This window comes from Oncorhynchus clarkii, chromosome 2 (assembly GCF_045791955.1).
Source record: "Oncorhynchus clarkii lewisi isolate Uvic-CL-2024 chromosome 2, UVic_Ocla_1.0, whole genome shotgun sequence".
Taxonomy (NCBI): Eukaryota; Metazoa; Chordata; class Actinopteri; order Salmoniformes; family Salmonidae; genus Oncorhynchus; species Oncorhynchus clarkii.
In genome coordinates this window covers 94,387,026-94,409,894 of record NC_092148.1, presented here as the reverse complement: position 1 = coordinate 94,409,894, position 22,869 = coordinate 94,387,026, and the positions used below count along the sequence as shown (strand labels likewise).

Below are 22,869 nucleotides of genomic sequence, written 5' to 3'. Positions count from 1 at the left end.
AGGTCTCTGACCTCCTCCCTATAAGCTGTCTCATTGTCGTCGGTGATCAGGCCTACCACCGTCGTGTTGTTGGCAAACTTATTGAGGGTGTTGGAGTCATGCGTGGCCAAACAGTCATGGGTGAACAGGGAGTACAGGAGGGGACTGAGCATGCACCCTTGAGGGGGCCCCCGTGTTGAGGGTCAGCACGGAGGATGTGTTGATGCCTACCCTCATCACCTGGGGCGTCCTGTCAGGAAGTCCAGGATCCAGTTGCAGAAGGAGTTGTTCAGTCCCAGGGTCCTTAGCTTAGAGATGAGCTTGGAGGGAACTATGGTGTTGAAGTCAATGTACAACATTCTCACTTAGGTGTTCCTTTTGTCCAAGTGGGAAGGAGCAGTGTGGAGTGCAATGGAGATTGCATCACCTGTGGATCTGTTGGTGCGGTATGCGATTTGGAGTGGGTCAAGGGTGTCTGGGATGATGGTGTTGATGTGATGCCATGACCAGCCTTTTAAACCATTCATGGCTACAGATGTGAGTGCTACTGGGTGATAGTCATTTAGGTGACCTTGATGTTCTTGGGCACAGGGACTATGGTGGTCTGCTTGACAAGGCCAGCCTGATCTCTGATTTATATATTGGAACGTGCAGTAACTTTTTGTAATTCTAGCCTTGTCCCAGAACTGTATGTGCTGTCTTGCCAGATAGACAGCACAAACAGTTCTGAGACAAGGCTAGATTTACAAAAAGTTACAGCACGTTCCAATATATAGATAGGTCTACCATGCCCAGTACCTCGCTTCATTCTGAGTGATATGCTAACTAGACTGTTGCTATTGGTCTACCATGCCCAGTACCTCGCTTCATTCTGAGTGATATGCTAACTAGACTATTGCTATTGGTCTACCATGCCCAGTACCTCGCTTCATTCTGAGTGATATGCTAACTAGACTGTTGCTATTGGCCTACCATGCCCAGTACCTCACTTCATTCTGAGTGATATGCTAACTAGACTGTTGCTATTGGCCTACCATGCCCAGTACCTCGCTTCATTCTGAGTGATATGCTAACTAGACTGTTGCTATTGGCCTACCATGCCCAGTACCTCACTTCATTCTGAGTGATATGCTAACTAGACTGTTGCTATTGGCCTACCATGCCCAGTACCTCGCTTCATTCTGAGTGATATGCTAACTAGACTGTTGCTATTGGCCTACCATGCCCAGTACCTCGCTTCATTCTGAGTGATATGCTAACTAGACTGTTGCTATTGGTCTACCATGCCCAGTACCTCGCTTCATTCTGAGTGATATGCTAACTAGACTGTTGCTATTGGCCTACCATGCCCAGTACCTCGCTTCATTCTGAGTGATATGCTAACTAAACTGTTGCTATTGGTCTACCATGCCCAGTACCTCGCTTCATTCTGAGTGATATGCTAACTAAACTGTTGCTATTGGCCTACCATGCCCAGTACCTCGCTTCATTCTGAGTGATATGCTAACTAAACTGTTGCTATTGGTCTACCATGCCCAGTACCTCGCTTCATTCTGAGTGATATGCTAACTAAACTGTTGCTATTGGCCTACCATGCCCAGTACCTCGCTTCATTCTGAGTGATATGCTAACTAGACTGTTGCTATCGGTCTACCATGCCCAGTACCTCGCTTCATTCTGAGTGATATGCTAACTAGACTGTTGCTATCGGTCTACCATGCCCAGTACCTCGCTTCATTCTGAGTGATATGCTAACTAGACTATTGCTATTGGTCTACCATGCCCAGTACCTCGCTTCATTCTGAGTGATATGCTAACTAGACTGTTGCTATTGGTCTACCATGCCCAGTACCTCGCTTCATTCTGAGTGATATGCTAACTAGACTGTTGCTATTGGTCTACCATGCCCAGTACCTCGCTTCATTCTGAGTGATATGCTAACTAGACTGTTGCTATTGGCCTACCATGCCCAGTACCTCGCTTCATTCTGAGTGATATGCTAACTAGACTGTTGCTATTGGTCTACCATGCCCAGTACCTCGCTTCATTCTGAGTGATATGCTAACTAGACTGTTGCTATTGGTCTACCATGCTCAGTACCTCGCTTCATTCTGAGTGATATGCTAACTAGACTGTTGCTATTGGCCTACCATGCCCAGTACCTCGCTTCATTCTGAGTGATATGCTAACTAGACTGTTGCTATTGGCCTACCATGCCCAGTACCTCGCTTCATTCTGAGTGATATGCTAACTAGACTGTTGCTATTGGCCTACCATGCCCAGTACCTCGCTTCATTCTGAGTGATATGCTAACTAGACTGTTGCTATTGGTCTACCATGCCCAGTACCTCGCTTCATTCTGAGTGATATGCTAACTAGACTGTTGCTATTGGTCTACCATGCCCTGTACCTCACTTCATTCTGAGTGATATGCTAACTAGACTGTTGCTATTGGTCTGCCATGCCAGCCAGTCATGGAACTTCACTTTGTTGTTTTATTTTACTGTTCAGTAGTCAGTCTTGTCTTGTTGACATTTAATTGAGATCTCTCTCCAGTTACCCATGGCCTCTAATCAAGACAGAAGTCCTTGAGACCCAGACCAACACATAAGGAGAGTTTGGGACTATAAAATGAGTTTTTTGGGACTATAAAATGACATTTTGAGGTTACTGTCACTATAAATGCCTTCAACCAGTGTGTTCCCAGTTGGTAATTTTTTTTATATAAATAAACACGATTTTTCATTGTATTCCCCAAACTTTGCTGTGCTTTTAAATGGTTGAAAGCGCAATGATTCGGGGTGTGCCGACATGGCCATACTGGTATTCAGAATCGTTTCCAGAAATTGACAGTTTCACGTTCTCACTGCAAAAAAAAAAAAGCTGCAGATTAGGAGCCGTGTGCGGAGTGTTGTGTCTGTGTGTCCTCAATTTGCAGCGGGCAGCGAAGTTTGCTGTCACTCAGTCAGAGGTTTCATATGTTTTCCCTACCCTTTGCCCCACTTGTTAGATATTATGCACATTGATCGCTTGATAACAAACATCCTCACCTTGTGGTTTATCATACTAGCAGGCAGCAACAATCTAAATGATCAGACTGAAAACACGCGAGGAAAAGTGATCGAAATGATGAAGCGAGTGGACAGAGAAATACAGCTTCACTCTATCCAATCAGAGCGACAGGATCAACGGACAACCCGCCCATCTCTTTACAGACAGGCAAACTAGCCAGTTAAGTTATCTAGAGCACGTAGAACCTCGCACATGACTGACTCAAAGACAGTATAGTACACGTTAGAAACTCTGGGACTGACTGACGTGAGAAAGATGCTTGCTGGCACCCGAAAATAACTTATTTTAAATGTATTTTTACGATCACAGATAATTACAAAATATACTCGGATCTTAACCGTATCCCCAAAAAAATCCCATATCCGTTGCGATACTCATTTTGTCCGACTACTCGGCACACCCCTAGCAGTTATCGACATTTCGGTGAACTAAAACCAACAATCAGATGCTATTTTCTCCATTGGAACTTTGTTGTTTTTAAGATGGTTGAAAGCATAGTGACAAAACATAGGAAATTCAACTAACCTTTGGCTCTCTTTATGAGTGGGTGCATAGAGTTTGTAATCTCAACCAAATATTATCCACGTTGAAATGACATGGTGTGCCCAGTGGGAATGCTCTGTGTGCCGTCTTGGACAGAGGCTACTGTAATCTTACTACTACTACTGTAAACTAACCAGAGATAGAGTCAAGACCGATGTCCTTGAGACACAGGCCCAACCTATAATCATGACAGAAGTCTTTGAGATCCAGACTAAGACCCAACCTTTCAAGACCTAACCTCTCGTGGACATACTACGTAAACAAATTCTGTACGATTTTATTTCTGGGTTAACCGAGATTACTGAAGACCCAGGCCATGACACAGTGTATTAAAATAATGACCAAACCATGACTCAGTGTATTAAGATAATGACCAGACCATGACTCAGTGTATTAAGATAATGACCAGACCAAAATCAATGTTTTAAGATAATGACCAGACCAAAATCAATGTTTTAAGATAATGACCAGACCATGACTCAGTGTATTAAGATAATGACCAGACCATGACTCAGTGTATTAAGATAATGACCAGACCAAAATCAATGTTTTAAGATAATGACCAGACCATGACTCAGTTTATTAAGATAATGACCAGACCATGACTCAGTGTATTAAGATAATGACCAGACCATGACTCAGTGTATTAAGATAATGACCAGACCATGACTCAGTGTATTAAGATAATGACCAGACCATGACTCAGTGTATTAAGATAATGACCAGACCATGACTCAGTGTATTAAGATAATGACCAGACCAAAATCAATGTTTTAAGATAATGACCAGACCATGACTCAGTGTATTAAGATAATGACCAAACCATGGTCAGTTCTAATGTGGATAAAACGAGATTCAGACCTCCTGATAAGCTCAATGTAACTATGCTTAATGGAACATAGAACATTTCAGCCGTGGTTGAATTGCGTTGCTCCTGCTACTTGCATGTCCTCATCATCCGGCTCCGGCTCTGCAGGGGAGGTAATACTGTGATGCTGTGTGTGATTCTTCATCTTGGTTCCATGTATCTTGTTACAGTGACAGTATTGATTTGCAGTGGTGTTGCTGTGCTGGGGATAGCTCGGTTCAGAGGTCTGGCTTTTTCCAAGAATGTGTTCAGCTGTGGTTCTACCTTGAAACGCCTGTGTAGAGAGATACTCAAACCTTGAAGTTGGAGTGAACTGAAGGCTGTTTGCATTTCAAGGCATCCAAGGCTTTCCTGTGTGGTGGTGTACTTCATGGACCAAATTTCCCAGACAGAGACTCCATTTACATAGCTATTTATTCCAGTTCTAGGCTTAATCTATGTCTGGGAAACGGGCCCTATATCTGGGAATGTCAGCTGACTGTGTTTGTGTGTTGACTGTGTATTGGTGTGTGTTGACTGTGGTTGACTGTGTATTGGTGTGTGTTGACTGTGGTTGACTGTGTGTTGACGGTGTGTTGACTGTTTGTCTGTGTGTGCGTGTTGTCTGTCTCCTCCCAGGTTGACAAGCATCAGCAGAGTAAAGACTCTGTGTTCTTCCGGGATGGAAAGAGGAGGATTGACTTCGTCCTGTCCTATGTGGATGACCGAGACGGAGAGAGGAAACAGGTAAAATTCAACCTACAGAAACACACCTCACTATCAACTACACTTCCTTCTACTGCAAATAGTTGTCAAGTGCATTGTCATCGCAGGGGTTTCATGGGAATTCTCAGTGATACTTAATACTGGTTTCTGGGCACAGGACACCGCCTGGGTAAAACCTGACTGAATGCTCCATTCCGTTGTGAGTTAGTTCAGAGTTCGTTCTGGTTTAATCCGGCTACATGGCTCTGTAGTAAAAGTACAGGGTGAATAAGATGTATGAACATAATTCAGGATGCTGTAATACATAGCACTCTTCCTTCACTTGACTCATTTTTACTTGACTCACTTCACTTGACTCACTTGGCTCACTTCACTTTACTTGACTCACTTTACTTGACTCACTTGACTCACTTCACTTGACACACTTCACTTGACTCACTTTACTTGACTCACTTCACTTGACTCACCTCACTTGTCAGCACCAGCTAGGTACGTCTCTTGCCACGCTGTTCATAATAGCAAGCACTGACTGTTGATAGTGTTCATATTTCAGAAATAAGCTACATGACACAAATACCTTGAAACAAGATGAAACATTTAAGCTAAGCTAAGCTACAGTACCTATAGTTCCTCATTCCTAACCAGTGACTGAGCCCCATGGAATGGACTGTCCTTATCATCGGCCTCCTGCTTTGAGTTAGCCTTGAATTGACCCTTAGTTTCCTTGGTAACTTTGATATTTAAGTATATTTGAGTACTAGTTGCATGCTGTGTGGGAGAAGTAGCCATTTTGAGGTGAAGCTTCCTGTACACAGAGTCCACATGATAAAGTGGTGTATAATGATATACAGGGCATTCGGCAAGTATTCAGACCCCTTGATTTTGTTATATTTGTTATATTACATCCTTATTATAAAATTGATCAAATAGTATTTTTTCCCTCATCAATCTACACACAATGCCGCATAATGAAAAAGCAAAAAACGTTTTTTTAAATTTTAGCAAATGTATAAAAAAAACAAACAGAAATATCACATTTAGTATTGAGCCACTTTACTCAGTGCTTTGTTGAAGCACCTTTGGCAGCGATTACAGCCTTCGAGTCTTCTTGGGTATGACGCTACAAGCTTGGCACACCTGTATTTGTGGAGTTTCTCCCATTCTTCTCTGCAGATTCTCTCAAGCTCTGTCAGGTTGGATGGGGAGCGTTGCTGCGCAGCTATTTTCAGGGTCTCTCCAGCGATGTTTGACCGGGTTCTAGTCCGGGCTCTGGCTTAGCCACTCAAGGACATTCAGAGACTTGTCCCGAAGCCACTCATGTGTTGTCTTGGCTGTGTGCTTAGGGTCGTTGTCCTGTTGGAAGGTGAATCTTCGCCCCAGTCTGAGATCCTGAGCACTCTGGAGCAGGTTTTCATCAAGGATCTCTTTGTACTTTGCTTCGTTCATCTTTCCCTAGTCTCCCAGTCCCTGCCGCTGAAAAACATCCCCACAGCATGATGCTGCCACCACCATGCTTCACCGTAGGGATGGTGTCAGGTTTCCTCCAGACGTGACGTTTGGCATTCAGGCCAAAGGGTTCAATCTTGTTTCTCATGGTCTGAGAGTCCTTTGGGTGCCTTATTAGCAAATAAAGCAGGCTGTCATGTGCCTTTTACTGAGGAGGGGCTACTGTCTGGCCACTCTATCATAAAGGCCTGATTGGTGGAGTGCTGCAAAGAGCTCTGTCAGAGTGACCATCGGGTTCTTGGTTACCTCCCTGACCAAGGCCCTTATCCTCTGATTGCTCAGTTTGGCCGGGCAGCCTGCTCTAGGAAAAGTTTTGGTGGTTCCAAACTTCTTCATTTAATAATTATGGAAGCCACTTTGTTCTTGAGGACCTTCAATGCTGCAGAAATATTTTGGTACCCTTCCCCAGATCTGTGCCTCGACATAATCCTGTCTCGGGAACTCTACGGACAATTCCTTCGACCTCATGGCTTGGTTTTTGCTCTGACATACACTGTCAACTGTGGGACCTTATAAAGACAGGTGTGTGCCTTTCCAAATCATGTCCAATCAATTGAATTGACCACAGGTGGACTCCAATCAAGTTGTAGAAACATCTCAACGTTGATCAATGGAAACAGGATTGATTTCGAGTCTAAATAGCGAAGGGTCTGAATAATGATGTATATAATGTATTTGTTTTTTATTTTTAATACATTTGCAAATATTTCTAAAATGTGTAGCTGGTACTAGTAAGCATCATGATCAGACGGTTTATAGAGAGGGTCTTCTGGGAGGGGAGCAACCAATGGCTGCGTCTTCTGTGAGGGGAGCAACCAATGGGTGGGTCTTCCGGTAGGGGCACAACCAGGGAGGGGAAAGGCCTTTTATAAACGTATCAAATGTTGTTGTGATTTCCGGCGCCGACAGAGATGGCCGTCTCGCTTCGCGTTCCTAGGAAACTATGCAGTTTTTTGTTTTTTTACGTGTTATTTCTTACATTAGTACCCCAGGTCATCTTAGGTTTCATTACATACAGTCGAGAAGAACTACTGAATATAAGAGCAGCGTCAACTCACCATCAGTACAACCAAGAATATGACTTTCGTGAAGCGGATTCTGTGTTCTGCCTTTCAACCAGGACAACGGAATGGATCCCAGCCGACGACCCAAAAAAACGACTCCGTAAAAGAGGGAAACGAGGCGGTCTTCTGGTCAGACTCCGGAGACGGGCACATCGTGCACAACTCCCTAGTATACTTCTCGCCAATGTCCAGTCTCTTGACAACAAGGTTGATGAAATCCGAGCAAGGGTAGCATTCCAGAGGGACATCAGAGACTGACGTTCTTTGCTTCACGGAAACATGGCTCACCGGAGAGACGCTATCGGAGTCGGTGCAGCCAGCTGGTTTCTCCACGCATCGCGCCGACAGAAACAAACATCTTTCTGGTAAGAAGAGGGGCGGGGGCGTATGCTTCATGGTTAACGGGACGTGGTGTGGCCACAACAACATACAGGAACTCAAGTCCTTCTGTTCACCTGATTTAGAATTCCTCACAATCAAATGTTGACCGCATTATCTACCAAGGGAATTCTCTTCGATTACAATCACAGCCGTATATATTCCCCCCCAAGCAGACACATCGATGGCTCTGAACAAACTTTATTTGACTCTTTGCAAACTGGAATCCATACATCCTGAGGCTGCATTCATTGTATCTGGTGATTTTAACAAGGCTAATCTGAAAACAAGACTCCCTAAATTGTATCAGCATATCGATTGCGCAACCAGACCTGGCAAAACCTTGGATCATTGCTATTCTAACTTCCGCGACGCATATAAGGCCCTGCCCCGCCCTCCTTTCGGAAAAGCTGACCACGACTCCATTTTGTTGATCCCTGTCTACAGACAGAAACTAAAACAAGAAGCTCCAACGCTGGTCCGACCAATCTGATTCCACACTCCAAGACTGCTTCCATCACGTGGACTGGGATATGTTTCGTATTGCGTCAGACAACAACATTGACGAATACGCTGATTCGGTGTGCGAGTTCATTAGAACGTGCGTTGAAGATGTCGTTCCCATAGCAACGATTAAAACATTCCCAAACCAGAAACCGTGGATTGATGGCAGCATTCGGGTGAAACTGAAAGCGCGAACCACTGCTTTTAATCAGGGCAAGGTGACCGGAAACATGACCGAATACAAACAGTGTAGCTATTCCCTCCGTAAGACAATCAAACAAGCTAAGCGTCAGTATAGAGACAAAGTAGAATCTCAATTCAACGGCTCAGACGCAATAGGTATGTGGCAGGGTCTACAGTCAATCACGGATTACAAAAAGAAAACCAGCCCCGTCACGGACCAGGATGTCTTGCTCGAGCTCAGTGAGGTTGGATGGAGAGCATTTGTGAACAGCAGTTTTCAGTTCTTTCCACAGATTCTCGATTGGATTCAGGTCTGGACTTTGACTTGGCCATTCTAACACCTGGATATGTTTATTTTTGAACCATTCCATTGTAGATTTTGCTTTATGTTTTGGATCATTGTCTTGTTGGAAGACAAATCTCCGTCCCAGTCTCAGGTCTTTTGCAGACTCCATCAGGTTTTCTTCCAGAATGGTCCTGTATTTGGCTCCATCCATCTTCCCATCAATTTTAACCATCTTCCCTGTCCCTGCTGAAGAAAAGCAGGCCCAAACCATGATGCTGCCACCACCATGTTTGACAGTGGGGATGGTGTGTTCAGCTGTGTTGCTTTTACGCCAAACATAACGTTTTGCATTGTTGCCAAAAAGTTCAATTTTGGTTTCATCTGACCAGAGCACCTTCTTCCACATGTTTGGTGTGTCTCCCAGGTGGCTTGTGGCAAACTTTAAACGACACTTTTTATGGATATCTTTAAGAAATGGCTTTCTTCTTGCCACTCTTCCATAAAGGCCAGATTTGTGCAATATATGACTGATTGTTGTCCTATGGACAGAGTCTCCCACCTCAGCTGTAGATCTCTGCAGTTAATCCAGAGTGATCATGGGCCTCTTGGCTGCATCTCTGATCAGTCTTCTCCTTGTATGAGCTGAAAGTTTAGAGGGACGGCCAGGTCTTGGTAGATTTGCAGTGGTCTGATACTCCTTCCATTTCAATATTATCGCTTGCACAGTGCTCCTTGGGATGTTTAAAGCTTGGGAAATCTTTTTGTATCCAAATCCGGCTTTAAACTTCTTCACAACAGTATCTCGGACCTGCCTGGTGTGTTCCTTGTTCTTCATGAACAACCTCAGGAGGCTGAAGAAATTTGGCTTGTCACCAAAAGCACTCACAAACTTCTACAGATGCACAATCGAGAGCATCCTGGTGGGCTGTGTCACCTTCTGGTACGGCAACTGCTCAGCCCACAACCGTAAGGCTCTCCAGAGGGTAGTGAGGTCTGCACAACGCATCACCGGGGGCAAACTACCTGCCCTCCAGGACCCCTTCACCAACCGATGTTACAGGAAGGCCATAAAGATCATCAAGGACAACAACCACCCGAGCCACTGCCTGTTCACCCCGCTATCATCCAGAAGGCGAGGTCAGTACAGGTGCATCAAAGCTGGGACCGAGAGACTGAAAAACAGCTTCTATCTCAAGGCCATCAGACTGTTAAACAGCCACCACTAACATTGAGTGGCTGCTGCCAACACACTGACTCAACTCCAGCCACTTTAATAATGGGAATTGATGGGAAATTATGTAAAATATATCACTAGCCACTTTAAACAATGCTACCTAATATAATGTTTACATACCCTACATTATTCATCTCATATGCATACGTATATACTGTACTCTATATCATCTACTGCATCTTTATGTAATACATGTATCACTAGCCACTTTAACTATGCCACTTTGTTTACATACTCATCTCATATGTATATACTGTACTCGATACCATCTACTGTATCTTGCCTATGCCGCTCTGTACCATCACTCATTCATATATCTTTATGTACATATTCTTTATCCCCCTACACTTGTGTGTATAAGACAGTAGTTTTGGAATTGTTAGTTAGATTACTTGTTGGTTATTACTGCATTGTCGGAACTAGAAGCACAAGCATTTCGCTAAACTCGCATTAACATCTGCTAACCATGTGTATGTGACAAATAAAATGTGATTGATTCGATTTGAGACATGTTGGGGTAATGGGATGGGGAGCAGGGAGACATGTTAGGGTAATGGGATGGGGAGTAGGGAGACATGTTGGGGTAATGGGATGGGGAGCAGGGAGACATGTTAGGGTAATGGGATGGGGAGTAGGGAGACATGTTGGGGTAATGGGATGGGGAGCAGGGAGACATGTTGGGGTAATGGGATGGGGAGCAGGGAGACATGTTGGGGTAATGGGATGGGGAGTAGGGAGACATGTTGGGGTAATGGGATAGGGAGTAGGGAGACATGTTGGGGTAATGGGATGGGGAGCAGGGAGACATGTTGGGGTAATGGGATGGGGAGTAGGGGGACATGTTAGGGTAATGGGATAGGGAGTAGGGAGACATGTTGGGGTAATGGGATGGGGAGCAGGGAGACATGTTGGGGTAATGGGATGGGGAGCAGGGAGACATGTTGGGGTATCCTCTCATATCCTCTCTCCTCTCCTATCGTCTCTCCTCTCCTATCCTATCGTCTCTCCTCTTATATCCTCTCTCCTATCCTATCATATCTCCTCTCCTATCCTATCCTCTCTCCTCTCCTATCCTATCATCTCTCCTATCCGCTCTCCTCTCATATCCTCTCTCCTCTCCTATCGTCTCTCCTCTCTTCCCCTCTATGCTCCTCTCTCCTCTTCTCTTTTCTTCCTTCTATGTTGTGTCAACAGGAGAGGCGGAGGGAGTATGAGGCTAACCTACAGAAAGCAGGGCTGGAGCTGGAGACAGAGGATAAATCGGTAAGATTCCTGCCCTGAAGGTTTATCTGATTACATCTAACCAAGTTCTGGTGAATAAATAGCCTGGTCCCAGATATGTCTGTGTTGCTAACAACATCGGACCAGAGGAGTTAGCAACGCATCATAAACAGATCTGAGACCAGGCTAGTGAATGAATATAGGTCTGAAACAAGAGATATTTAGTATACAGGGACAGACTGTCCTGGCAGTGTTTTTGTACAGGGGGATGCCATTACTCTTTCTCACCACCGGGGGGAGAGATATTTAGTATACAGGGACAGACTGTCCTGGCAGTGTTTTTGTACAGGGGGATGCCATTACTCTTTCTCACCACTGGGGGGATAGATATTTAGTATACAAGGACAGACTGTCCTGGCAGTGTTTTTGTACAGGGGGATGCCATTACTCTTTCTCACCACTGGGGGGAGAGATATTTAGTATACAAGGACAGACTGTCCTGGCAGTGTTTTTGTACAGGGGGATGCCATTACTCTTTCTCACCACTGGGGGGAGAGATATTTAGTATACAAGGACAGACTGTCCTGGCAGTGTTTTTGTACAGGGGGATGCCATTACTCTTTCTCACCACTGGGGGGAGAGATATTTAGTATACAAGGACAGACTGTCCTGGCAGTGTTTTTGTACAGGGGGATGCCATTACTCTTTCTCACCACCGGGGGGCGATAGATCAATAGAAATACTCTGGTTTATCAACTTTATAACACAGTACAGGAAAATGGTTTGTTTGTGGTGGTGGAGGTGAACTTAAGTAGCTAAACTTGGCTATTGGTTAAATAATTGACAGGCTGTGTCTGTTTGTCTGTCCATCTTCCTGTCTGTCCATCCATCTCCACTTCTATCTATCTCTCCATTTCTCCATCTCTCTCCTCCAATCAGGTGTCAGATGACAGGAAGACATACTTTGTGAAGATCCACGCTCCATGGGAGGTTCTGGCCACCTACGCCGATGTCCTCAAGATCAAGGTTCCCTTCAAGGAAAACGACATCCCCGTTCACCAGGTACAGTAGGCAGCCAGGTAGCCTAGCGGTTAGCGAGGCGGGTCCAAGCAAAACGGATTGGTTCCAATACCAGAACTGAAAGAAAATATCTGGCCAGTCTTTGGACTGTAGGTTCAAACGGTTTTTGTTCATGCCAACTACATTGTTGTCATCCGGAAACATGTTTGTGGTGACAAGGTGTTGGCATGACGGCACAAAACAACTAAAAGTAAAGAATTGTTTTTCTTAATATGTTCTTCATCCAGGACATTCCCATGGACTGGCTGTTCACTCCTTTCCGTCTACCGGACCACGTTATGAATCCTGAACCTGACTATTTCACCTCACCTTTCAACAAGGGAAAGATTGACTTCTTCCTCATCGATGACAAGGAGACGTTCTTCCCTCCTTCCGTCCGCAACAGGATAGTAAGTAGGCCAACGTAAAGGTTTTTTTTGTATAAGAGAATCAAAGGAGAAGAATTGACTTCTCTTCTGACTTCTCTCTTCACGGTTTCTTCCTGGCTGTGAAGCAACCGTCAATGTAAAAATGGCTTTGTGAATTAATTTGGAATGTAGTCATGGCAGTATAGTGACTTGTAGAATAGACAGTCCTCTATTAGTAGAAGTGTGAATCTCTATGTATGTATTTCTCTCTCTCCTCCCTCCAGGTGTACTACATCTTAGCCCGTTGTCCCTACCACAAGACGGACAGAGAGGACAAGAAGGGCATCAAGCGCCTGCTCAACAACGGCACCTACGGGTCTGCCTTCCCACTACATGATGTAAGAGGCTACTGTCCAACAGTGACCAGGGTTAGGGTCAATTCCGTTTTAAATTCCTGTCAATTTAGGATGCACACTGAAATTACAATTACAATTTTTATTCTATGCTTTTTCAATGAGAAAAAAAATGTGGAATTGGAATTTGATTTCCTTTCTGAAATGACTGGATTTGAAATGGAATTGACCCCCCCAAAAAAACTCTGAAAGTGACCTTCTCTCCTAGTAGGGAAAAGTGGTTGTGATGTCATTTTAACCAGCTGTACCCTCTGGGCTCTGGTGAGGTTGTTTTATACAGCCATCCGTGAAGTCATTCATCTAGTGGTGGAAATGGGCAAGGAATTGTTTTGTGCACAATGTGTCGTTCAGATAGTAATCCCCCCCCCCCCAAAAAAAGGGGGTATCTTTATCAAAATGAACCCTATTATCATCCCCTTTTGGAATGAGACATTCCACATTGTGGGGCGACAGGTAGTCTAGTGGTTAGAGTGGAGGGGCGGCAGGTAGCCTTTTATTTTTATTTTATTTTACCTTTATTTAACCAGGCAAGTCAGTTAAGAACAAATTCTTATTTTCAATGACGGCCTGGGAACAGTGGGTTAACTGCCTGTTCAGGGGCAGAACGACAGATTTGTACCTTGTCAGCTCGGGGGTTTGAACTCGCAACCTTCCGGTTACTAGTCCAACGCTCTAACCACTAGGCTACCCTGCCGCCCCGTGCCTAGTGGTTAGAGTGGAGGGGCGGCAGGTAGCCTAGTGGTTAGAGTGGAGGGGCGGCAGGTAGTCTAGTGGTTAGAGTGGAGGGGCGGCAGGTAGTCTAGTGGTTAGAGTGGAGGGGCGGCAGGTAGTCTAGTGGTTAGAGTGGAGGGGCGGCAGGTAGCCTAGTGGTTAGAGTGGAGGGATGGCAGGTAGTCTAGTGGTTAGAGCGTTGGACTTCATCAAGATCGAATCCCCGAGCTGACAAGGTAAAACATCTTTCGTTCTGCCCCCTGAACGAGGCAGTTAACCCACTGTTCCCTGATAGGCCGTCATTGTAAATAAGAATATTTTTTTAAACTGATTTGCCTAGTTAAATAAAGGTTAAATAAAAAATAAAAACAGGCACAATTCCGGGTAAATTTCCCAGAATCCCCAGGTTTTCCAGAAATCCTGGCGAGAGGATTCCAGATTCCCTGCTTATTTGCCTCTTGATTCTGGGAATCTTTCAACTGGGATTTTCTGGAGAGAAAAAAACGAATCCATTTTTTTTTGTGGGGGGGGGCGTTTATCTGAATTTTGCAACCATGTTATGATTAAGGATGAACAGTAGGACCATGACATGATAAATGATCTGTCTCCCTCTGTATGTATAAAGTCTCGATACTGGAAACCATCCAGGGATTCCAACAGTGAGAGTGAGAGATTCAACCTCTACAAACACTGGGCCCAGTTTTTCAGTTTCTTCAAAGAGCAGCCCCTCAACTTGATACGGTGAGAACACAACAACAAGCCAGACGTTCAATCCAACTCAGATTAACAGCCTGTGCACATTGATATACTGTACTTTTAAGCCAGTGTCTCTAATGTTTGCTGATCTCACATTGCCTGTTAACTCCAAGGATTTCAGCTCAAGCAGATATCCCCTTTCAATGTGAACTGCGCAGTGCACAGGTCATTTATCTGCGTTTGTTTGAATCAAGTCTCCACGTGGTCCTCTTTTTTTCTAGATACTAAACAGACTTGTTGTTGTTTGATTGGTTGTGTTGTATTTCCCCATAACAGGAAGTATTACGGGGAGAAGATGTTTGATTGGTTGTGTTGTATTTCCCAAAACAGGAAGTATTACGGGGAGAAGATGTTTGATTGGTTGTGTTGTATTTCTCATAACAGGAAGTATTACGGGGAGAAGATTGGGATCTACTTTGCCTGGCTGGGTTTCTACACTGAGATGCTGTTCTTCGCTGCGGTAGTCGGCCTGATTTGTTTTCTCTATGGATTGTTCACCTTCGATGACAACGTCTGGAGGTGAGGGCCCCTGAATCCCAATTCAACCCCTAGGCACTATCCCCAACCCCCTAACTCACAGCCTAAAAATCCTAGGCACTATCCCATATCCTGTACCCCCGCCATCCTAAAAATCCTAGGCACTATGCTGTACCTCCCCCCCTGCCTAAAAATCCTAGGCACTATCCCATACCCCCCAGCCTAAAAATCCTAGGCACTATCCCATACCCCCCCAGCCTAAAAATCCTAGGCACTATCCCGTACCCCCCCCACCCCCCCCCCCCCCCAGCCTAAAAATCCTAGGCACTATCCCGTACCCCCCAGCCCAAAAATCGGACACAGGTTAATTAAGCCGTTGTCTGGATTGAAAGGCCGGTTTCCCAGACACAGTTAAGCCGTTGGCTGGACTGAAAGGCCGGTTTCCCAGACACAGTTAAGCCATTGGCTGGACTGAAAGGCTGGTTTCCCAGATATTGGTTGGACTTAAAGGCTGGTTTCCCAGACACAGTGAAGCTGTTGGTTGGACTGAAAGGCTGGTTTCCCAGACACAGTTAAGCCGTTGGCTGGACTGAAAGGCTGGTTTCCCAGACACAGTTAAGCCGTTGGCTGGACTGAGAGGCATACTGAATGGAGAATCTACTGTATGTCTGGGATTCCGTGTCCAGGAATCCGTCCCTCAACATGTTCATATATGTTTCCTGGAAAAAATGTTTTGCAGTTTGTTATGAGAATATCATGTTTGTTTTTTTTAAATAAAATAAAATCTTGTTTCAGTAAAGAAATCTGTAGTGAGGAGATTGGAGGCAACATCATCATGTGTCCACTGTGTGATAAGAAATGTGGCTACTGGAAACTCAACTCAACATGTAACTCCTCCTGGGTAAGAAGTCAAGGCTTTATAATTGCAACGTGCAGATTATGAGACTGTACACAGACAGACATTGTTGTGATATGTTCATTTTATGACCAGAACTTCAGGTCAAGTCTTGTTTTTTTCTTCCATCAGCAATCACATATGTTTGACAACGTGGGGACGGTGTTCTTTGCCATATTCATGGGGATTTGGGGTAAGTGACAGTCTCAGTGAATATTAAGTGACAGTCTCAGTGAATATTAAGTGACAGTCTCTGTGAATATTAAGTGACAGTCTCAGTGAATATTAAGTGACAGTCTCTGTAAATATTAAGTGACAGTCTCTGTGAATATTAAGTGACAGTCTCTGTGAATATTAAGTGACAGTCTCTGTGAATATTAAGTGACAGTCTCTGTGAATATTAAGTGACAGTCTCTGTGAATATTAAGTGACAGTCTCTGTGAATATTAAGTGACAGTCTCTGTGAATATTAAGTGACAGTCTCTGTGAATATTAAGTGACAGTCTCTGTGAATATTAAGTGACAGTCTCAGTGAATATTAAGTGACAGTCTCTGTGAATATTAAGTGACAGTCTCTGTGAATATTAAGTGACAGTCTCTGTGAATATTAAGTGTCAGTCTCTGTGAATATTAAGTGACAGTCTCTGTGAATATTAAGTGACAGTCTCTGTGAATATTAAGTGACAGTCTCAGTGAATATTAAGTGACAGTCTCAGTGAATATTAAGTGACAGTCTCTGTGAATATTAAGTGACAGTCTCTGTGAATATTAAGTGACAGTCTCAGTGAATATTAAGTGACAGTCTCTGTGAATATTAAGTGACAGTCTCTGTGAATATTAAGTGTAAAAAGGTGCAGGCTTAGTCCTGAGCTCCACCTAAAGGAAGCTGCCAGTCTCTATACAACTGGAAAACAGGCGTTATCTTCAAGTATTGTTGTGGTATAACTTTATACCTTTTTTTTGGTAATTTATAACATCAGATCCTCTTCCTATCGCTATGAAAACTCCATAATGTAAATTCCTGCTGAATATAGTGGACACTGAAGGGATGAGTGACAGCTACTCAATGCTATAAGGGACAGGGGGGGGTAAGGTGAGCCAAAGGGTTAGTTGAGCCACCCTTGTTTCTAGGAAAACATATATACAAAATTAATTTAAAGTATTAAAGGAAAAAGGGGGTCAACATTTCATGGAGTCTGTGAAGGAAGAAACCACGAGGAAAAAGTGGTAAGCAACTTAGGTTCAAAATTTTTTTTAAAAACTGATTATCACCAAGTCAAATGGAATTGATTGTGTTTGAGGTTTTCATGATGCTTTTAAGATTGTTCTGTACATCAGCTGGGGGTCTCTATCAGCTTCAATACGAGGCCCCAAACCTAGAATGAAAAGGGCATCCGTGTAGCTGTGTGGGCTAATATAGTCAACATGTTTGCCTTGGGGAAGGCGAGCCAATGACCATGGGATAAGTTGAGCCAATTCTTGGTAGTCTTAAACAAATCTACTTTGAAACGAGAGTATACTCTTCACACATATGGTTATGGGCTTAACAAAAGAAGATGCATGTATCATGTCAGATATAGCGTCGAAGTGTATTCAATTTTGAGTCTGCATCCCAATATTACACTGAGTTTTCATCGTAAAAAAACAACGTTATTAATTATGAAATTACTAAAAAGGACTAAGAGGGCGCTTTTGGTCATTGACTGCAGGAAAGGGCTACTCCTTAACTCTGTCCCTGCCTTCCCTTACTCCTTAACTCTGTTCCTGCCTTCCCTTCCCTTACCTCTTAACTCTGTTCCTGCCTTCCCTTCCCTTACATCTTAACTCTGTTCCTGCCTTCCCTTACCTTACATCTTAACTCTGTTCCTGCCTTCCCTTCCCTTACCTCTTAACTCTGTTCCTGCCTTCCCTTCCCTTACATCTTAACTCTGTTCCTGCCTTCCCTTCCCTTACTCCTTAACTCTGTTCCTGCCTTCCCTTCCCTTACCTCTTAACTCTGTTCCTGCCTTCCCTTACTTCTTAACTCTGTTCCTGCCTTCCCTTACCTCTTAACTCTGTTCCTGCCTTCCCTTACATCTTAACTCTCTTCCTGCCTTCCCTTCCCTTACCTCTTAACTCTGTTCCTGCCTTCCCTTACCTCTTAACTCTGTTCCTGCCTTCCCTTCCCTTACCTCTTAACTCTGTTCCTGCCTTCCCTTCCCTTACCTCTTAACTCTGTTCCTGCCTTCCCTTACCTCTTAACTCTGTTCCTGCCTTCCCTTACCTCTTAACTCTGTTCCTGCCTTCCCTTCCCTTACCTCTTAACTCTGTTCCTGCCTTCCCTTCCCTTACTCCTTAACTCTGTTCCTGCCTTCCCTTACCTCTTAACTCTGTTCCTGCCTTCCCTTACCTCTTAACTCTGTTCCTGCCTTCCCTTACCTCTTAACTCTGTTCCTGCCTTCCCTTACCTCTTAACTCTGTTCCTGCCTTCCCTTACCTCTTAGCTCTGTTCCTGCCTTCCCTTACCTCTTAACTCTGTTCCTGCCTTCCCTTACCTCTGAACTCTGTTCCTGCCTTCCCTTACCTCTTAACCCTGTTCCTGCCTTCCCTTACTCCTTAACTCTGTTCCTGCCTTCCCTTCCCTTACCTCTTAACTCTGTTCCTGCCTTCCCTTACCTCTTAACTCTGTTCCTACCTTCCCTCCCCTTACCTCTTAACTCTGTTCCTACCTTCCCTTCCCTTACCTCTTAACTCTGTTCCTGCCTTCCCTTACCTCTTAACTCTGTTCCTGCCTTCCCTTCCCTTACCTCTTAACTCTGTTCCTGCCTTCCCTTCCCTTACATCTTAACTCTGTTCCTGCCTTCCCTTACCTCTTAACTCTGTTCCTGCCTTCCCTTACCTCTTAACTCTGTTCCTGCCTTCCCTTACCTCTTAACTCTGTTCCTGTCTTCCCTTACCTCTTAACTCTGTTCCTGCCTTCCCTTACCTCTTAACTCTGTTCCTGCCTTCCCTTCCCTTACATCTTAACTCTGTTCCTGCCTTCCCTTACCTCTTAACTCTGTTCCTGCCTTCCCTTACCTCTTAACTCTGTTCCTGCCTTCCCTTACCTCTTAACTCTGTTCCTGTCTTCCCTTACCTCTTAACTCTGTTCCTGCCTTCCCTTACCTCTTAACTCTGTTCCTGCCTTCCCTTACTCCTTAACTCTGTTCCTGTCTTCCCTTACCTCTTAACTCTGTTCCTGCCTTCCCTTACTCCTTAACTCTGTTCCTGCCTTCCCTTACTCCTTAACTCTGTTCCTGCCTTCCCTTCCCTTACTCCTTAACTCTGTTCCTGCCTTCCCTTACCTCTTAGCTCTGTTCCTGCCTTCCCTTACTCCTTAACTCTGTTCCTGCCTTTCCTTACCTCTTAACTCTGTTCCTGCCTTCCCTTACCTCTTAACTCTGTTCCTGCCTTCCCTTCCCTTACCTCTTAACTCTGTCCCTGCCTTCCCTTACTCCTTAACTCTGTTCCTGCCTTCCCTTACCTCTTAACTCTGTTCCTGCCTTCCCTTACCTCTTAACTCTGTTCCTGCCTTCCCTTACCTCTTAACTCTGTTCCTGCCTTCCCTTACTCCTTAACTCTGTTCCTGCCTTCCCTTCCCTTACTCCTTAACTCTGTTCCTGCCTTCCCTTACTCCTTAACTCTGTTCCTGCCTTCCCTTACCTCTTAACTCTGTTCCTGCCTTCCCTTACCTCTTAACTCTGTTCCTGCCTTCCCTTCCCTTACCTCTTAACTCTGTTCCTGCCTTCCCTTCCCTTACCTCTTAACTCTGTTCCTGCCTTCCCTTACCTCTTAACTCTGTTCCTGCCTTCCCTTACCTCTTAACTCTGTTCCTGCCTTCCCTTACCTCTTAACTCTGTTCCTGCCTTCCCTTACCTCTTAACTCTGTTCTTACTGCCTGCACTATCATGCCATGGACATTTTTATTGTGAAGAGTTACCTCCCTAACTCTCCATTGTCCTCCTGTAGTGACTCTGTTCCTGGAGTTCTGGAAGCGTCGGCAGGCCCGTCTGGAGTACGAGTCTCCTTTTGGCCTAACTCTGTCTCCTCATCCTGTCCTCCTGCAGTGACTCTGTTCCTGGAGTTCTGGAAGCGTCGGCAGGCCCGTCTGGAGTATGAGTGGGACCTGGTGGACTTTGAGGAAGAGCAGCAACAGCTTCAGCTTCGACCAGAATATGAGACCAAGTGTACCTCCCGCAGACTAAACCGCGTCACACAGGTGTTTTTCTGTCTCTAACCTGCATTATAACACTGGGTTAGGGGTTATGGTTAGGGGTTAGGGGTTATGGTTAGGGGTTATGGGTTAGGGGTTAGGGTTAGGGGTTATGGTTAGGGGTTAGGGGTTAGGGGTTAGGGGTTATGGTTAGGGGTTAGGGGTTAGGGGTTATGGTTAGGGGTTAGGGGTTATGTTTAGGGTTTAGGGGTTATGGTTAGGGGTAATGGTTAGGGGTTAGGGGTTATGGTTAGGGGTTAGGGGTTATGGTTAGGGGTTATGGTTAGGGGTTAGGGTTTATGGTTAGGGGTAATGGTTAGGGGTTAGGGGTTATGGTTAGGGGTTATTGGTTATGGTTAGGGGTTAGGGGTTATGGTTAGGGTTTAGGGGTAATGGTTAGGGGTTATGGTTAGGGCCAGAGTACAAGTGTACCAGCCTATCGACTCAACCGCATCACATAGGTGCTTGTGTTGTCTTCTAGGTTTATATATAACACTGCTTAGAAAACTAGTGTTGCCTTCTAGGTTTATATATAACACTGCTTAGAAAACTAGTGTTGCCTTCTAGGTTTATATATAACACTGCTTAGAAAACTAGTGTTGCCTTCTAGGTTTATATATAACACTGCTTAGAAAACTAGTGTTGCCTTCTAGGTTTATATATAACACTGCTTAGAAAACTAGTGTTGCCTTCTAGGTTTATATATAACACTGCTTAGAAAACTAGTGTTGCCTTCTAGGTTTATATATAACACTGCTTAGAAAACTAGTGTTGCCTTCTAGGTTTATATATAACACTGCTTAGAAAACTAGTGTTGCCTTCTAGGTTTATATATAACACTGCTTAGAAAACTAGTGTTGCCTTCTAGGTTTATATATAACACTGCTTAGAAAACTAGTGTTGCCTTCTAGGTTTATATATATAACACTGCTTAGAAAACTAGTGTTGCCTTCTAGGTTTATATATAACACTGCTTAGAAAACTAGTGTTGCCTTCTAGGTTTATATATAACACTGCTTAGAAAACTAGTGTTGCCTTCTAGGTTTATATATAACACTGCTTAGAAAACTAGTGTTGCCTTCTAGGTTTATATATAACACTGCTTAGAAAACTAGTGTTGCCTTCTAGGTTTATATATAACACTGCTTAGAAAACTAGTGTTGCCTTCTAGGTTTATATATAACACTGCTTAGAAAACTAGTGTTGCCTTCTAGGTTTATATATAACACTGCTTAGAAAACTAGTGTTGCCTTCTAGGTTTATATATAACACTGCTTAGAAAACTAGTGTTGCCTTCTAGGTTTATATATAACACTGCTTAGAAAACTAGTGTTGCCTTCTAGGTTTATATATAACACTGCTTAGAAAACTAGTGTTGCCTTCTAGGTTTATATATAACACTGCTTAGAAAACTAGTGTTGCATTCTAGGTTTATATATAACACTGCTTAGAAAACTAGTGTTGCCTTCTAGGTTTATATATAACACTGCTTAGAAAACTAGTGTTGCCTTCTAGGTTTATATATAACACTGCTTAGAAAACTAGTGTTGCCTTCTAGGTTTATATATAACACTGCTTAGAAAACTAGTGTTGCCTTCTAGGTTTATATATAACACTGCTTAGAAAACTAGTGTTGCCTTCTAGGTTTATATATAACACTGCTTAGAAAACTAGTGTTGCCTTCTAGGTTTATATATAACACTGCTTAGAAAACTAGTGTTGCCTTCTAGGTTTATATATAACAATGCTTAGAAAACTAGTGTTGCCTTCTAGGTTTATATATAACACTGCTTAGAAAACTAGTGTTGCCTTCTAGGTTTATATATAACACTGCTTAGAAAACTAGTGTTGCCTTCTAGGTTTATATATAACGCTGCTTAGAAAACTAGTGTTGCCTTCTAGGTTTATATATAACACTGCTTAGAAAACTAGTGTTGCCTTCTAGGTTTATATATAACCCTGCTTAGAAAACTAGTGTTGCCTTCTAGGTTTATATATAACACTGCTTAGAAAACTAGTGTTGCCTTCTAGGTTTATATATAACACTGCTTAGAAAACTAGTGTTGCCTTCTAGGTTTATATATAACACTGCTTAGAAAACTAGTGTTGCCTTCTAGGTTTATATATATAACACTGCTTAGAAAACTAGTGTTGCCTTCTAGGTTTATATATAACACTGCTTAGAAAACTAGTGTTGCCTTCTAGGTTTATATATAACACTGCTTAGAAAACTAGTGTTGCCTTCTAGGTTTATATATAACACTGCTTAGAAAACTAGTGTTGCCTTCTAGGTTTATATATAACACTGCTTAGAAAACTAGTGTTGTCTTCTAGGTTTATATTGTTGTGGCGACATGATGTTCCATGATAATAATATTCAGTTGTAAATTGTAGCCCAGTTTCCATAGTTTATAAA

General features: G+C 43.7%; 1 protein-coding gene across 1 annotated transcript in view; it reads left to right on the top strand.

Moving 5' to 3' along the window:
* LOC139376553 (anoctamin-5-like) overlaps positions 1–22,869 on the top strand; it is a 43,742-nt gene that overhangs the window by 7,951 nt on the left and 12,922 nt on the right. Inside the window, exons 2-11 of the mRNA XM_071119285.1 lie at positions 5,081–5,188; positions 11,517–11,585; positions 12,483–12,605; positions 12,851–13,012; positions 13,255–13,368; positions 14,720–14,835; positions 15,235–15,369; positions 16,123–16,228; positions 16,355–16,415; positions 20,308–20,459. Coding sequence (XP_070975386.1) covers positions 5,081–5,188; positions 11,517–11,585; positions 12,483–12,605; positions 12,851–13,012; positions 13,255–13,368; positions 14,720–14,835; positions 15,235–15,369; positions 16,123–16,228; positions 16,355–16,415; positions 20,308–20,459 — 1,146 coding nt within the window. The remainder of the gene's footprint in view (positions 1–5,080; positions 5,189–11,516; positions 11,586–12,482; positions 12,606–12,850; positions 13,013–13,254; positions 13,369–14,719; positions 14,836–15,234; positions 15,370–16,122; positions 16,229–16,354; positions 16,416–20,307; positions 20,460–22,869) is intronic.